At 40.5% G+C, this 18339-nt stretch overlaps 1 protein-coding gene across 4 annotated transcripts in view; it reads left to right on the top strand.

The window, feature by feature from the left end:
- Window positions 1-18339, top strand: part of LOC126161782 (uncharacterized) — a 207371-nt gene that overhangs the window by 50581 nt on the left and 138451 nt on the right. For 3 of the 4 annotated variants that reach the window (XR_007534954.1, XM_049917855.1, XM_049917853.1), the window contains exons 3-5: window positions 11291-11503; window positions 13034-13343; window positions 15502-15652. Coding sequence is in view for 3 of the 4 variants with exons in the window: in XM_049917855.1 (XP_049773812.1) it covers window positions 11291-11503; window positions 13034-13343; window positions 15502-15652 (674 nt within the window). In the remaining variant the exon portion in view is untranslated. The remainder of the gene's footprint in view (window positions 1-11290; window positions 11504-13033; window positions 13344-15501; window positions 15653-18339) is intronic. The other variant, XM_049917854.1, reaches the window with a different exon arrangement.

The following is an 18339-nucleotide window of genomic DNA, read 5'->3' as shown; positions in this document are numbered from 1 at the left end:
CAGTGAAACAACAACAAACTTATTGAGGATGGTCTGCCTGCTACCTGCTTGTTGACTTCAGCACCAAGACACAGCCAACCCGATTTTTACTGACATTGCTGCTTACTGGGAAATCACTGATGAGGAGACTGGTGTGAGACCAACCCTTCTCCACTACGGATCATTGTAGATGATCTGCATTCTGTCATTTCCACTCTGATCATATGTGGCACAAACACACAACACCATGGCTGACATGTGGACATCTGCTGCAATCTTGGTCAATCCATGGTGGATGATCAGGTCCAAGTTTTCACAACAACCAACATTCTGGATCACAGTCTGCCGTCTGCACCTGAATGCGTGACAAGCTGTCTACAGGAATGCTGAAGTGGGAGCCATGCTGTATCGCAAAACATCTGGGCAGGTGATGCCATTTCACCCCCTGCTGCCGCCAGCATGGCACGTGGCTGTGGCTCACTGATGTGTGGGGAGACGTCTCACTAACGAGGCATCAGCACTACTGTGCCGCATGCGCTTATTCCCAGCCATCAACTTCCAACCTGAAGACACTTTATAAATGTGTAAATGCAACACAAGGCATAACTTATCACAGATATCACTGTGTCGCTGACGCCTCAGGGTGTAAACTGGACCACCTACCCTCACTCTGCGTCCAGCCTCCTCTCATAACGCAACGCCATATCCCTTGATTGCAATAGCCCAGTTACTTACTTTAGTTCTGTCTGCCCTAAATAAGCAGCTCTGCCATTGCTGTTTTCTCACTGTTGTTGTTGTTGTTGTTGTCGTTGTCGTCTTCAGTCCAGAGACTGGTTTGATGCAGCTCTCCATGCTACTCTATCCTGTGCAAACTTCTTCATCTCCCAGAACCTACTGCAACCTACATTCTTCTGAATCTGCTTAGTGTATTCATCTCTTGGTCTCCCTCTACGTTTTTTATCCTCCATGCTGCCATCCAGTACTAAATTGGTGATCCCTTGATGCCCCAGTACATGTTCTACCAATCGATCCCTTCTTCTAATCAAGTTGTGCCACAAATTTCTCTTCTCCCCGATTCTGTTCAGTATCTCCTCATTAGTTATGTGATCTATACATCTAATCTTCAGCATTCTTCTGTAGCAGCACATTTCGAAAGCTTCTGTTCTCTTCTTGTCTGAACCATTTATTGTCTCATGTTTCACTTCCGTACATGGCTACACTCCATACAGATACTTTAAGAAACTACTTCCTGACACTTAAATCTACATTCCATGTTAACAAATTTCTCTTCTTCAGAAACGCTTTCCTTGCCATTGCCAGTCTACATTTTATATCCTCTCTACTTCGATCATCATCAGTTTTTTTGCTCCCCAAATAGCAAAACTCCTTTACTACTTAAGATGTCTCATTTCCTAATCCAATTCCCTGAGCATCACCTGATTTGTTTCAACTACATTCCATTTTTTAAGTCCACAGATAAAAAATTTATCTGTTTCGGGTTGATTTTGTAAATTTTTCTGTCCTTTTATCATTCTACCAGTGCAAATAACTCCCAGACATCTAGATGTTTGGAAAAAGAGGACCACCCATCTCTTTAGAATTTTATCTTTACTGGTTGCTCCTGTACCATTCTTCTGTTAGACACTGATGCGATGAGTGCCTTAATTTTCATTTACCAAACTGAACTTCTTTCCCTTGTTAACTAGTTATTAAGTTTTAACTTCATTGTAAATCTGAGCCTTGTAATTTACTGCTCCAATTACAAGTAAATTTACAGTTGTGGTTCTTCAGCTTCTCCCAACGTACTTCACAATGAAATAGTTTATAGGTGAATGACAGAATGTCAGTGTCCCAGGGTCACAATATTTTGGCAAGCGACCTAGTTGCTATCATCAGATGTGCATATGAACTGAACATTTGGGGGCGAGTGCAATATTATAATCTCCCCCCTCCCTCACTCTAATCTACTGCTTTATCTGCCACCCACACCCAGCATCCTTTCACACTTCTCTGGCAGACACACTGCTCTGTCCTAGGTTTGCTCCCCAGATAAGTATGCTGGTGGGTATCTCCTTCTTTACTCAAATCTCTATAGATTCTTCAACAACACAGTCTCAGAAGTTAGATGTCTGTGTCTGAATCTTAGTATGGTCTTAATCCATTCTGTATGATTCCAATAGGCAGTGTACTGTGGCTGCTGATTTGTTAGGCAGCTGCAATCTGGTGTGCCGTTGGTGTTCTCAGCAATGATCTTTAACAGTATGTACTGCCTGACCCATGTATGTCTTGCTGCATTGGTAGGGTATTCCATAATTTGAGGTCATCTTTGTCATTACCAAGCAGTGTTTGTTGTTTTAGCTGGTGGATAGCAGACCATCTTCACTTGGTGATTCCTCCACAAAAAAGAATACATACAATGTCCATATCCTCCTGAGATTCCTCTGTTATGTGGCAGCTGCAGGATATAGGGTTCTCTGAATTTGCTACTCCTTGTAGCTGTTTGTCAGGAACACAGTCCTCAGATGTTCAAGTTATGGTTGAGACTTTCATTGTGAAAGAGAGTGCGAGCCCTGTACAGAGTTTTTTGAATGTTCCATTCCTCTGTCCTCTGGGCGGGAGGGGAAGGGGGGGGGGGGGGTCCGTTCGGATGAAAGTATAGGTAGAATAGGTCAGTGAGTGAATGTTTCTTCCGGTACACGCTGTGGCCCAACATGCCTTCCGCTCTTCTTCTTTCTACGAGGAGATCCAGACGTGGGAGCACTCCATCCCCTTTGAACTGATAAAATTAATGTTCTGGTATCTGGAATTGGGATGTATAAATAAATTATTCAGCTTGTCTTCTCCGTGTGGCCATATGACAAAGATGTCATCAGCATACCAAAAAGTTCACAAAAATTTGGTGCCATTACTCTCCTCTTCATTGTTAGCAACATTGCTGCCCTGACATACTCACACTCACTCGCTAAGTAGCCAAAGGATTTATGTAGCCGTTACATTGGAAAGTTAACAGCACATTTGCAATCCCATGGATTTAGTGGGTCACCTAAACAACTTTAAGCTTAAGGATACCGACATGCTTGTAAGCTTTGATGTTTCTCTTTTTAGCAGAGTGCCTTTACAAGAATTAGAATTTAGTGGCCAGAAGTTTTACATAGAAACAAGTATTGACATCCTCATACTTTCTTTTGCACAGTGACTGCTGTGAACAGACAGAAGGCTAGCCATAGGGAGTCCACTTTCACCAATTGTCATCAGCATCTGTGTGGAACACTTCAGAGAGGAACCCTGGAATCAGTCCAGTGGAAACCTAACTGTTTCTTTCGGTATATTGACATCTTCGTCATATGGTCACACCTTCGTCATATGGCCACATGGAAGAGCCAAGCAGAATTACTTTCTCCTTCGTCTCTGTTCCATACGCCAGAACATCAGTTTTACCATGGGAATCTGATTGGATGGAGTGTTGTCCTGTCTGTCTGTCTGTCCTGATGAAAAGAACAGTATATGGCACGTTAGACCACAGTGTGTACTGGAAGAAGACGCACATGGACCTATACTTCCTTGTGAACAGCTGCTACCACCCAGTACAGAGGAATGGCATGTTCACAACATTGGTACCTAGGTCTCGCACCCTCACGGACAATGAAAATCTCAATCAAGAACTTGAACATCTGAGGACAGTGTTCTGGAAGAATGGTTACAAGGAGGGGCAAATTCGGACAGCCCTATGTTCTGCAGAACAACTGGCAAAAACAGGAGAGGAACCTCAGGAGGGCGCATGTATTTCTTTTTGTGGTGCATTATCTAAAAAGATAGAATCCGTTCTCTGGAAAAACAACTGAAGACTCTGCTGGCCATCAGCTAAACATGGACACTGTATGTTGGTGTCAAATATGACCTCGGGTTACGAAAATTTGGAATATATCAGATACCCTGCAAATGTGGCAAGACGTACCCTGTGCTTACTGTCAAAGACTGTTCCCCAGAACGTCAACGGCATACCAGATTGCAGTACCTAATAAGTTAGCAGTAGCAGAACGTTGACTATTGGAATGACGTGGAGTAGATTATGACCATGTTAAGATTCTGACAAAGACATCAATAGTTTGTAACAAACTACTCACTTTATAAATATGTAACTGAAATCAGTGTGTTCTATATGAGCTGCTCTCTGTTTTCCTTTTAGTTTTATCTGCAGAAACAAATTATTAATACCATACACTGACAGTTCACAAAAATGCATTTTTTGACACCATTACCAAATTTTCGACATGCAGGAAACTTTTTTATTGTTGAAGTTAGGTGTATGAAATCTTAAGAATATATCACATATTCATCTACTTCAAACCAGACCACTGTTACATTTTCCCACATGAGATAATGTCAATTAAATATGACACATTATGGTCCACTAGCACGTCAAGTGCCAAGTGGTTACCTGTAGGGTTATGTTACAAAAAACAGTTTGATAGGTTTATAATTACTCTGTTATTAAGTTTTCTGATCCACCTACTTATTTGTAGCATAACAAAAGATAAGATTTATGTGTGGTTAATGCTGTGAGAAAACGTGTGTTAAATAGACCGTCCTGTATTGGGTTAAGGAACAAAACTAATACAAGAAACAGATAAACAGTAATATTTATTTTGCTTTATATTTACTGCATGCCTGAGACAAACTCAGTTGTAATTGGTTATGGATAAGGCCATCTTATTAAAATGTTAACACTTAACAAAAATATAATTTTGTTAAACTTTGCACCTCACACATACAACTGAATCCAACTTTACTTCATTTCTATGGTGATAATGGACCTCCACTGACATCACTCTCATTGGTAAAAAGAGTAAGTTTATTATTACCTTTAATTTATTATAACGTTTCATTTGGGACTATATTAAGTCTATTGGATTAAAATAATAGGTTCATGATTGTACACGTACGAGGGGCATTTGAAAAGTCCGTGCAAAAATAAAAACTACTTATGCGTTTGGGGTAACCATTTTTATTTTTCGACATAGTCTCCTTTTAGACTTGTACACTTCGTCCAATGTTGTTCTAATTTGTTGATCCCTTCCAAATAATACGAATTGTCCAAGTCCTCAAAATAGCTATTAGTTGCTGCAATCACCTTTTTGTTTGAATAAAATCTTTGTCCAATAGGGGGGGGGGGGGGGGATGTGAAATGAGTTGGAATCCTATTGCCATTAATTTTGCGATCACAACTGCTGAGGTGTGTGCTGGTGCATTGTTGTGATGGTAAAGGACTTTTTTGCAGTCCAATCGCTGACGTTTTTCTTGCAGCTTGGTTTTCAAACGGTCCAATAATGATGTAATAGTTTTTACCTTTTCCAGATAGTTGATGAGGATTATCCCTTGTGAATCCCAAAAGACAGTCACCATAACCTTTCTGGCCGAAGGAATGGTCTTCGCCTTTTTTGGTGCAGATTCTCCCGTGGTAAACCATTGTTTAGATTGTTGTTTGGTCTCGGGAGTATAGTAATGTATCCATGTTTCATCCCCAGTGAAGAAATGATGCTTGAAGTCCTGCAGATTCTTCCTGAACAGCTGCAAAACCATCCTTGCAACGCTTCACACGATTCTGTTTTTGGTCAAGTGTGAGCAATCGTGGAACCCATCTTGCGGATAGCTTTCTTGTGTCCAAATGTTTGTGCAAAATATTATGTACCCATTCATTCGAGATACCCAAGCACTAGCAACCTCATGCACCTTAACTCTTCTGTCATCCATCACCATATCAGGGATTTTATCAATGGTTTCTGGAGTCGTAATCTCCACAGGGCATCCAGAACGTTCAACATCACTTGTGCCCATATGGCCACTCCAAAAAACCGCTTATAAACTGTTCTAATCGAACGTGCAGAGTCACCATAATGTTTGTCAAGCTTCTCTTTAAGTCATCATCATCTTGATAGTGAACAAGCACATCACTTCCTGCTTACACTGTGGTTGAGTTTCGCGGAGCTCACTGTCCTGTGTGTTTGTTGCACCCTGTGATTTTGTTTGTAATCATTTTTACTGTTGCAGGAGTTACTTTGTTGTTACAGTTGTTGTGTGGTAGTGAACAGTGTTACAAAGAAGTATATTGAAAGTTATGAGTGGTGAATGATGATGATACCCACAATGAACTGACTTCGGGGAGGCTGAGGAGCAGTAGAGGTGCTGCCACCATGCTGTTACGCTGGTCATGAACCTAGGACAGAGCAGTGTTTCTGTGGGAGGACTCGGGAGATGATGTTGGCCATGTATGGCAGATACAGAATTAGATCAGAGGAAGGGGCAGTGAGGAGAGATCAAAGCTTTGTGTTGGACAGCCAGGTGCTCTGCTGATCAGTGTACTTGATGATGATAGCATGGTTGCTTGTTGAAATATTTTGCCTTTTGGTCACTAACATCTGCCCACTCACGTGTACTATTTCATCAAAATTACAATTACTTTCCTTTTTTAAATGTTTATTTATTGTTATTATTATTGTCCAACCATCTCACATTTTGGAATCAAGTTTGTTCTTTGCTGGACCTTTGTGTTACATTTCATTCACCACACCTAATTTGTCAGTGAAACCTTCCATTTATATTTCTGAAGCAATCCACATGCCAATGTGAATTAGTTTTCAAATCTTTGTATATATTGGGCCAGTGTCACCTTGTTGAAATTGAGTGTGCTTCTGTTGCTCTGCCTTCCCAACAAGATATTTTGATGCCTTAACTCGATGTCTTCACCAGATGTTCCTGACCCAGGCAGCCTGGATGATTGGATCCAATAATTAATCCTGGGCTGTTCCTGGAGTTCTTTGTGCCATCTGCTCTAGATCCCATATTCCCTCTACGGTCCATGCCCACATGATGCACGTCCGCATCAATACAGGTGTTCCGTGCCCCATTCCATCCAAGCACGCTGTGGCAGTCTCCTGTGGTGGTTGCGGCCTCATCATGTGTTTCTGGATTTTGTCCATGTCCACAAGGTACATTATCTGCAGATTCGCATTGCTGCAGGCATTCCATATGCTGCCCATGCAGTATGAGTCGCCATGTGTTCCATATTCAGGCTGCCTACTTCATTGCTGCTCCAGATGTTCCTTATTCCATCCTTGCCCACCGCCCGTGTTGGTGGCTGCCTCGTGTTGTTCCATATTCGGTTCACGCCCACGAAGTGTGCTCCCCAGGTCTCAGGTTGCTGATGTTCCATAATTTGTCTGTGCCCCCTGTGGCCATCTGCAGTGGTGGCCACTGCCTGGTGCTTCATATGTGGACTCTTCCTTTTGCTTATGCCAGCAGTTGACTAAGGTTCATTACTGGAGATGGGAGTTTTTTTTTTTATGGTGTTTCCATAGCAATTCAAATGCCAGATTCCACGCAGTGCTGAGTTGGTATGGTGCTTCTCGATTGATTAGGTTTTCTTCCGTCTTGGTTTCAATTGATTCATTGATGACACTATCCCATAATCTAGGGGTTTGGGCCAGGGTCTTGGTTTTATCATAATCCATGGCGTGTTCGTGCTCCAGGCAGTGTTCTGCTATTGCTGATGTTGTGGCCTACCCTTACCTAGTATGTCTTTTATGTTCATTATGTCTTACGTCCACTGTTCTGTTGGTGTGATGAATATACTGCATTCACAAAGTATGTGCTAAATACCAGATAATCCTTGACTAATCCAAGAAGAGCCCTGATTTTGATGAACGGACAGAATACACTTTTGATTTCATGTTTCTTCAGATATCTGTTAATCTTGACATACATAGAAAAGATCAGGTTGTCTGGTGGGATGTAACGCTTTGCAGATGTCCCTGGTCAAATACCTATTGTCATTGCACACTCGTTGAAGATGTTCTAATTCCATTGTCAAGCTGCTAGAATTGGAAAGTGTCTTGGCTTGGTGTCCAAGTGCCCTGAGCACCCCAGTCTTTTGTGCTTGATGATGGCAGCTGTCGACCTGATCTCTCTCTAGCTCAATGATGAGTTTTATGTTGGCATGTCATGAGTTCAGATGGTTCAAGAATTTGTCAGTCATTCCTGGCCGTGGCACCAGATGATGAATGCGTCATCCACATATATGAAGAAACATTTTGGCTGGTAGATGGCTGTTGTGAGGGCCTCAGCTTGTGAAAACTTGCATATTTCGGACGCAGACATCATGGTCAGTTTTGATGTGATATCCATTTTCACCAGAGTACCACTCCAGGATATGCTCGATTTGATCGGTGAGAAGTTTGAAGAAACTTGGCTGGATATCTTCAGGCATATTTTAACTTCTGTTTACTTTGTATGTGAAGGCCGTTTCTATGAGCAGACTGAAGGAGTGGTGATTGGTGGCCCACTTTTCTTCGCTACTGGTCAGTCTATTTAGGTAGAAGTTCGAGGATGAGACCTTTACAACTGCAACCTACCAGCCGGCGTGTTTATTCAGATATGTGGATAACACGTTCGTCACCTGGCCCCAAGGCTGAGAAAGATTGAAGAATTCTTGGACCATCTGAACTCGGGACAGCCCAACATTAAGCTCACCAAGGAGTTACCGAAAGATGGTTAGCTTTCTTTTCTGGATGTCGTGGTAAGGAGGAAGGCAGATCGCACCATTGGCCACAGTGTGTATCGAAAACCAACACATACTTATATCATACAGGCTGACACCTGCCACCACCCAGCACAGAAGATTAGGGTACTCAGAATATTTGTACACCAAGCCAAGAAACTTTCCAACTTTCATGGCTTCACAACGGAATTAGAACATCTCCAGCAAGTGTCCATTTACAGTGGGTATTCGACAGTGGACATCTGCAAAGCTTTACATTCCACCAGACGACCTGATACGCTGAAAGAGGAAGAAAAAGAAGAGACTAGGAAGATAGCTTTTCTATTGTATGCAGGGCCTGTCTCCGCCAAGATCAGCAGAATCCTGAAGAAACACAATATCTAAAATATTTCTACCCAGCCAACAAAATCAGAACAGTCAAACATGACCTGGGGTTAAGAAAACCTGGTATTTATCACATATGTTGTTAATGCGGTGTGACTTATATTGGACAAGCTACCACAATGGTGGACCTATGATTTAAGGAACACCAAAGACGTATTAGGCTTCAGCTAGTCACAAAATCAGCCATATCAAAACACTGCTTGGGGCGTGAACATGCCATGGACTACAATAAAACCAGGATCCTGGCCCAAACCTGCAGATTCTGGGATAGTGTCATCAGTGAATCAGTTGAAATAAAGATTGCAGAAAACTTCGTCAGGAAGCAGGATACCAATGCAGCACTATGTGGTATCTGGCATTTGAACTGCTATGGAAACACTAGAAAAAATATCTTCAGTAATGAACCTCAGATAATTGTAGGCGTAAATTACAGGATCAGACCATGTACGGGCACCAGGCAGTGTCACACCTTGCGTGGAGAAGACTTAATATAGAAAATTGGACGGCAATCTTTGCGCAAGAGACTGCTGCAATCAGCACGGATGTAATACGGATCTTCAGCAGCAGTGTGAGATGTGAGAACTGCACTTTGTGGCCACAGACTTAACTACGGGGCACCAGGAGACTGACACTGCTGCAAGAGATGGCAGCAGCAGGTGCAAAACAGCTGGAGCAGTGCAGAAGGGCATCTTATGGTCTCGAAGCAAATACGGAACACCATGATGCAGCCACCACGACAGGAGACTGCCACAGCAGTTGCAGACAGAATGAGGAACACCTACAGCTGTGCGTCTCACAGATGCAGACCAAAGAGTGAACATCCAATCCGGAGCGGAAGATGGACGAAACTCGGGGCGCTTGGCAGGTTTAAATATGGGCTCTGGTCAGCTAGTCTCAAGGAACACCTGATGAAGATGTAGAGTTCTTGTGTCAAAATACCTTGTTGGGAAGGTAGGAACCAGTGGCAGAACAGCTGATCTCAATGAGATGACAACGAATTGCCAGGAAAGTCTTAAGAGATTATACTGGACTATTGTTGTCCTGCCTTCACAGTTTTTCAATTGCCGTCTCGAAGACCTGTCAGTGTAAATCAGAATGAGAACCATGTTATGATCTGTTCCATAACATGACACACATTCTACATACAGATTTTGTTTTTTGTTTCCTGAGATGTTCTGATTTTTGCTTTCGATTGTGCATACAGTCATTGAAGGCCCAATGGTATGGACCGGATTCCACGTCATCCTCAGACCTTCAGGCATAACAGGATGCGGATACAGAGGGGCATGTGGTCAGCACACGGCTCTCCTGGCTGTTTGTGACTGGTGCTGCTCCTACTCAGTGAAGTAGATGCTCAGATTGCCTCATAAGGGCAGAGTGCACCACGCTTGCCAAAAGCACTTGGCGGCAGACTTGGACGGTGACCCATCCAAGTGCATGGCTTCTTTAATTTTCAGTTGTGGATCGGTTTAATTCATTTGCATTCCAGCTTATCTATGATTGTAAATTTCATTCATTTTATTGAAGACTTCTCTCTAAATCTAGCATGGAACCCTTCCAACTTGAAAGCAATACTTTCCTAGGCCGTCATCAAATCTTTGCAGTTTTTACATTATTTCCTTTGCTCACAGTCAGGATGTGGCGCTTGGTGTTGCTGTTGACAGTTTTCATACTGCCAGTCACACTAGTTCCTTGTTCTTTATCTTTAAGAACCTTACACTTTCCCGGCCACAACTGAGAAACAGTGTGAGGTGGCATATCGGTGAAGGCATTGGACTCTCTTTCAAGAAGTGTGTGGTTCTTGTCATCATCTGGCTGATTTGTGTTTTGTGTGGTTTAAATCACTTACGGAAATGGCAGGAAGCAAATGGTAGGAAGTTCCTTTCTACAAGTCCCTGGTTTGTGTGTTCCCCATTTGTGTGCAATTGAGCAAGTGTTTCATCTTGAACCAGGTTTCAATGGAACATTGTGAACACTAACCTTTCTCCCTTCTGTCAAGAGCATCCAGTTTTAAGGCATTGGTAATAAATAACAGCTCTCAAGAAGAGTTACGGTTTGCTCATTGCAATAGCAAGCAAGAATTTTTTCCAGTTTGTAAAACACACACTTGCCTAATATTGATGTATTTGCAGGTATCCCATATGATCCATACTATGTCCTCCTTTATCACCCTAACGTTGAAGGCGACAGAATTTTTGCAGGGCATATGGTGCCTATAATCTCAGATTATTGATGCACATCATCTTCATTGAAAGTAAAGAAAAAAAGTATTTCTCTCATAAATTCATAAATAATATTCATATTAGGTGTGTGCTATGTACATTATTTATTTTACTAACAGCTGAGTTAAATTTTTTGTGTCACCAACTCCAGGAACACCAGAGAGATGCAGCCGCATCAAATGTGAACAGAGGTCTCGTGGTACCAAGTTGTATGCTAGTAGCATGGAAAATATGCCCGGATGTTCATTTGATTCCTTAAAAGATATTAGTGCAAGAATCTCACATACTCATAGCAAGAAAGTAATTAAGCATGCTTTGCGTCAGCAAGCTAGAAGGCGCAGGAAGAACACTACAATCAATGCAGGTAATGCCATAATAGTGTAGAAATTTCTTGATTAATTTCGTAAGACAGGAAGCAAAATTGCCTCTTATTCCGATTCCCCACTATTGCAATGTATTTCCTTTTGTCGACTGTTATCTATGGGCATTACTGTGAATTCCCTGAACTTTTTTTTCACAATTGCTGTCATTGTTACTTTGTTGTTAATAATGTGTAGCTTCAGTTTGCAAATATTTTGCAGAATGTCACGTGTCTTTGTGAAACATTCTTTGAACTCGCATCACATTATAGTGGCAATAGTTCCCTTTAAAGATGCTGTCATAAACATGCTGACGTAGATGTGTGCTAGCGTTGTGAATACTTGGTATTCTGTGAAAATTCTCTGATTCCGTGTTCCTCCCTGTTTGTAGATTGCTTTACCCTTTATCCTAGATTATGAGAAATCTGTAAAAGATCTTAACTGCTGCTGCACTGAAAAAATTCAGTTATGTTTGAAAATTATAGTATTTTGCAATTCCTCGTTGCCAAATAATTGACATCTTCTGTGTTTCATCATGGCCTGTGTATGTTTCATTAATGGGTGCATGCAGATCTATGTGCACCACAATAGCACTTTTGAATTTCTAGGTCTTCAGAAGGACAGAAAGATACATTTCTCTCTTTAGGATTGGTGGTGGTTGTTGTCATTCCATTCTTTCTTTTTTTTCATTCGTTCTTCTTTCTCGTGTAATCTACCTTTTTATGACAATACCAAAACTCCATAAAATTATCAGTTTGTCTGCATTGACAGTAGATTTGTCAAGTAGCAAATCATTCACCAACAAATTAGCTGCAGCTTGCAGTTTCAGAAGGATACAGTGGAAGGAAAGCAGAGTAAAAACAAATGTTGCAGCATAATCACGATACACAATGAACACAGGACATCAGATATGTCAGTGTTTCTGGTTATAGTGAGAAAAGGCAGAGTGGAGCTGGAATGCTTGTTCGTATGATTACAGCAACTGGCAGTTGGATACCATAGTTCAGACACTTTTAATGTATCAGTTATTCTGGTGTAGCATTGGAGCTTTTTACATTCAGTAAAGTGGAATTTTTAAAATTTAGAGTCTAGAATCTGATGGTTGACTTGGTTGGAGTGGTGTATAGCTTTTTGATCTGTCTTTTATGCTGTACTTGAGAATCGCTTGTCACAGATGATTCACTTTTGGGCACAAAATCATTCACATGGGCAACCATCTTACACTCACTGCAAGCAGTCTCTTTCACAATAGAAGCATTAACTAGCATTAAGTAGCTGTATGACGTCCTTATCTGTGTGCACATTGTATCTTTAATATACCTGTATGTGTTACATGTTTTTGAAGTTCTATGTATCTCCATTAGTTTCTATTAAATTGGAAATAAAGAGTTTGTGGTAAAGAGAAGCAGCTACAGCTGTTACTGCATTTTTTTATTGAGTTTATAAAATGGAAATTATCATTTTATTCTCACTACATTATATTACATTTGTGATTACATACTTAAGTATTGACTCATTTCATATTTTCTTTTTAGCAAAAGGCAATTGCATAGCCTCCAAACCTTCAACAATGCGTGAAGTCTTGGCCTCTATACCTGGATTTAGTATAAAACCAAGAAAAAGGTCAAATAAGAAACTTTCTGCAGCTGCACAGTTGGAACAAACTAAGGAAGGCTGTATTGATCTTGAAACACCAGATTCTATCCTTGTTAATACCAATTTGAGAGCTCTTTTGAATAAGCATACATTTTCTAGTTTACCTCCACTGTATCAGCGCAAGCTTGTTCAACTTCTCCCAGATGTTGACAGAGCTAGCATATCTACACAATCTGATAATTCATTAAGGTAGGTAAAGTTTGCCATCAGTATTTTACGTAACAAGTGTCGTACTTGAATAAATGGTTCACAGATTTTTTTCCGTGTCAGGCTTATATTCAAGGCTTATGTTCAGTCCTGTGCTTTCGGTGACTTCTCTATCGCCATTGTCAGGAGATTGTAGTAAGCTATTAGGTACCTTGTTAAGCGGCCTGCTGAAATCTTCTGACGATGACAATAGCTGAAGTTGTCAAAAGCTTGAGACTGAATACAAATCTGATGTGGCAAGCACTCTGTGAGGCATTTATTCAAGAATGTTGCCATGGAAAAGTAAGTTGTCAGGTGCTGTATTGTTATTTAGATATAATACTGCACATTCTTATAACGATAATATTTTTGGCGCAATATTCTATTCCAAAAAGTCCTTGATGTTTGTAAAAATAAGGAAAATAACATATTTAATTAGAGTAGTGTACATGTATGTCCAGATGTGTGTTCTGACCATTATTTATTGTGGACAAAATGGTAATTAGTCAAGCCGTGATAAAATTTAACAACAGTAATACAAAAATTATAAGAGGTTTGGTAAATACACGTAAAATTAAAGGAATGCATTGTCCACAATTTGTCTTTACAGTAGCTTTCAAAAATATTTTCAAGGAAAGGAGAGAGGACTCAGGAAATGAATAATAAGTAACTAATTTGGACCATGCTATAAATATGAGATACATGAATTCATGGTTTGGACTTTCCTTACAGATTATGTATCAATCTCATAATAAAGAACATGAATTCATGATTTGGGCTTTCCTTACAGATATGAATTCATGATTTGGGCTTTCCTTACAGATATGAATTCATGGTTTGGGCTTTCCTTACAGATTATGTATTAATCTCATAATAAAGAAACAGCAATAATAAAAGAATGAAATGCACAATGAGTGGGATATTAACAGAATGTGTATTATGCTTTTATGTGTGTGTGTGTGTATGTGTGTGTGTGTGAGTGTGAGTGTGAGTGAGAGAGAGAGAGAGGGGGGGGGGGGGATGTCATTTTTGGGAAAATTGAAAAATAACTTTATATATCTTGGTGAAGTAATACAGCTGATAAACATGGTGGAAGGCCTGTCAAACTCTTATTAAGAAAGGTTAATGTATCTTGTGTAGAATAACATTCATGCCTTTGAACAAAATTGCTACATTAAATGACTACAATGAAACCAAAATATGAGTGTCCATTAAGAGTGAAACAAAATAAATGGGATGGTAGTGAAGGAGAAAACTGAGACGGGGAGGTGGGAGTGGGGGGTTGTTGACGATTTAAGGAAAATATTGACTACATCAAAACATAACAAACTGTAACTATGTAAAAAAGTTTTCAACTTTGACATAACTGAGGAGTCACAATAAAATCTGTTATGAGTTTCTCCTCTGGATTTTCTTTTTTTTCCCTTACGCACATGGTTCCAAGGAAGTAGGAGTGATGAGAGAGATAGTTGCAGAACATGAAATCCTTGGCAGAGGTATTAAAAACATTTGGTGTGTGAAGTCATAATTAACTGAAAGAGTATTGACAAAGTAAGAGATTAATGGAAATAACAATCACATTGTCTAACTACATAGGAAGAATGTAAAATAAGACAATTCGCATATGAATGCATGCCATTAGCCTTACAAATGTGTTAACATTGGAATTAATGTGAGTTGCATTTCTTATGTTGTTGTGGCAATATAAACAGAAAACTACTCATGAACTAAAGTGGAACACACAAAAATAGAGTGTATTTAGCAAATTGATGAACAGTCAGAAATTGGGAAGTGATCTAAGTGTTTTCAAAAATAAGATTCCTTTAGTCACTAAAAATAAAGAGCTTGAGGAAATGCAGTGGTCCTCTTAATTCTGCCCGCTACTCGTTTACTGAGAAATAAACTCCTGGTTCAGAAAAACAGTGAGACACACACACACACACACACACACACACACACATTTTCCTAAAATTAACATCAGCATTTAATTCACGATTGCATTTTGGTATAGTAACATTCAACAGAAGATTTAAATATAGAGCATTTACAACTACGTAGCTAGCTATACTTTCAATTTGATACAGTTATTACAAATAAATGTAAAAATGTGAGCTGTGATGTGGCGTTTAAAATACCTTATAAAATTGTTTTCTTTCCACAGATTGAATTCTTCTGGTTTAAATAATGAATTTTTTGCTCGAGCATGTCTTGAGTGGCGAGAAAGGTTAGCTGAAGGTGAATTTACTCCAGAGAACCAACAAAGACTGAAAGCAGAAGCGGAGAAAGAAATGAGCCGTCTCGATCCGTGGAAGGTTAGTTATTCAGACTGAACAATTTGTAGTTATATATTTATCAACTCTTAATGCTGCTCTGGGATGATCATTGCTTTCAACACGACCAGCAATGCAAGGACACGATCTTAAACAAATATTGTATGAGAGTATCAAACTGTGGAAAGTCCAGGATAGAATAGCAAAACTTCTCTAACCACTTCCCAACTCCCACTCGAGCACCACTCATGCTTTCTGATCTACCACTGCATCCACTAGCCCAGGCTGCTCCACAAGTGCCCCAGAGGGGAGGAGTGCTCGCTGTAGTGGCTGGGGATCTGTGTAATGGGGGGCGAGGGGGGTAGCAAAGCCACTGTGCTCAGGCCGCAACTCGTACAACAATCCATGGCAGTGGCAGCTGTGAACAGTTGCGGAAGTCCTGTGCCTCAATTGGAGGATACAGTTCTATATATTGAGGGGAGGGGTGGACGTCCACAGTGCCTTGCCTGCCATAAAGTATTTAATTCTGCCAAGGAGTACAACATATGGTGTCATTATACACGTCTTCACACAGCGCATAATGAGTAGATTGAAGGTGAAGCATGCAAAGAGCTAGTAGCCAGGCTTAAGATCAACATACCAGGAGGTGAAAGTTCAAAAAAGCATTCTGAGGACAGAAGTTACAGAAATGTGCAGCAGAGTTCATGTACTGTAATGTGTTTATACTTTTCTGTTGAATGACAGTGAAGAAAATGGAGCTGAAATACAGTTTCAGCAAGGTACAGAGTTGCTCACATTATAGCTATGAGTGGCAAGCTGTTTTCCACGGACCTTTCATAAAATAATGCATGTTAGCGGTTGCAGAATGTTTGTTTCCAACGGAGCTGTGGTCATTTGAAGGGGTTTGCCTTTCAAAGCAAACAGTGTCTCGTTGAAACCTGGGCGTGACAACGAATTTAGTGAAACAGCTCAGGAGAAAATCCAAGAGCTTTGTTGCATTTAAGCTAGCACTTGACAAAAGTACAGATATATGTGACTATGCTAAACTTCCAATATTTGTGGTTGGTGTCAATATAGAGCTGCAAGTAATGGAGAAACTTATGGATGTGGTACAGCGAGATTACACAGCAACAGGACTTGACGTTTTTGAAGTTGTTGTGAATTGGGGGACAACATGAATTTGCTTTGGGATAAGCCCCATTCTGTAGCCACAGGTGGTGCTCCATAAATGATCAAGCATCGTCAAGGTTTCGCTTCTCATTTAAAACATAAACTCAAGAATGAATTCAAGAAAATATATTTTGGCTGCTCATTGTTTCATTCGCCAAAAGACACTACATTCTCTTAAAATGTGTGATTTTTGTATGGTGCCACATTATAAATCACCTCCATTTCAAAGAACTCCTGAAAGATACAGAAGCACAGGTTGTATACGACCCGGGAGATCCGGGAAAAACTCTGGAATTTTTTCACACGGGAGAAAACCAGGAAAAACCCGGGATATTTTTAGAATTCCGGGAATTTTTCATTGATTTAGTTTACAGTTAAATATTTGTAATTTTGACTGGTAAGAACCAAATCTCTAACAAAGGATATTACTGTATCCCACTACTGCAGAATAATACTTCAACAATAAAACATAAACAAGAGAAAAAAACGAAAATAACTTAAATTGCATAGGAAATGCGCCATATACAACAACGACACACAGTGCTCATGCAAGCGTCTGCCAATTGAAAATGTGTCAAAGGGTTTAGGAAGATTATGCAGTGCTTCATAACAACAAATTGCTTCCAATGAGTGTGAAGTCACAACTGTTTACATTGGATTCGTATTAAAGCTACGAGCGGGCTCGTGCGCACTTGAGTCACGTTTCAGTAGTAGATTCTTCTGCTTCTGGCTACAGGAATGTGGCTGTTGGCTATGCAAGCAGTAGCAGCAAGCAGCTAGATGCTCCAGGGAAAGGGGGCGCCAGATTCATGTTCTTGAGGAAAAAAACTTGTTTCACAAAGCGCCTAGCATCCAGCGCACGTTTGTCTATCGATTATTCATATGATTTTGAAACGCTTCCCTGTTGGTTTTTGAACATTTTTGAACACATTTTAAGTTGATTTCTGACTGAATCATAAGTTGACTTTTGAATGCATGCATTGTGTACGTGATGTCTTTGTCAGAAGAATCCTTGTCGCATCTAGAAATAAACTTTCGCAGACAAAAGGGGACGGGGCTATACGAGCTGAGGGAGTAAAGCCGAACGGATGAATGCCAATCGTTGTCTGATTATGTGGTTGATTGGGTTTGCGAATGATCAGCATTATTATAATTACTAGCGAAATCCATAGATTCTGACTACCAGAATGCAAATAAACGACTGACAGGAATAACAGGTGAGAAAGATTACGTATTATCTCCTCGGTGTATCCAAGAAAATGAAATTTTGACAGATTGCTACACTAGTAAGCCAGTAGTACAGTCCCCGGCTGGCAGCCGATAAGTTCTATTCTGGAAATAACGCGGAAAACGTTGTTCGAACACGTAATAATGTCTAACCGGAAAATAATCACGGGATAACTAAACCTGTGATTCTGGCAGGGTTAGTGGAGTTGATCGGCGAACAAATTTTGACAGTGGCACCAACAGCTACAGAATTGGTGATGACAAGATTGTTAGAACGAGGAAGGAGAAGAAACGGGGACATCACACAAATTACAGAAGAATAAGACGATTTT

Source organism: Schistocerca cancellata, chromosome 2 (genome assembly GCF_023864275.1).
Source record: "Schistocerca cancellata isolate TAMUIC-IGC-003103 chromosome 2, iqSchCanc2.1, whole genome shotgun sequence".
NCBI lineage: Eukaryota > Metazoa > Arthropoda > Insecta > Orthoptera > Acrididae > Schistocerca > Schistocerca cancellata.
This window is presented reverse-complemented; position numbering and strand designations above follow the sequence as displayed.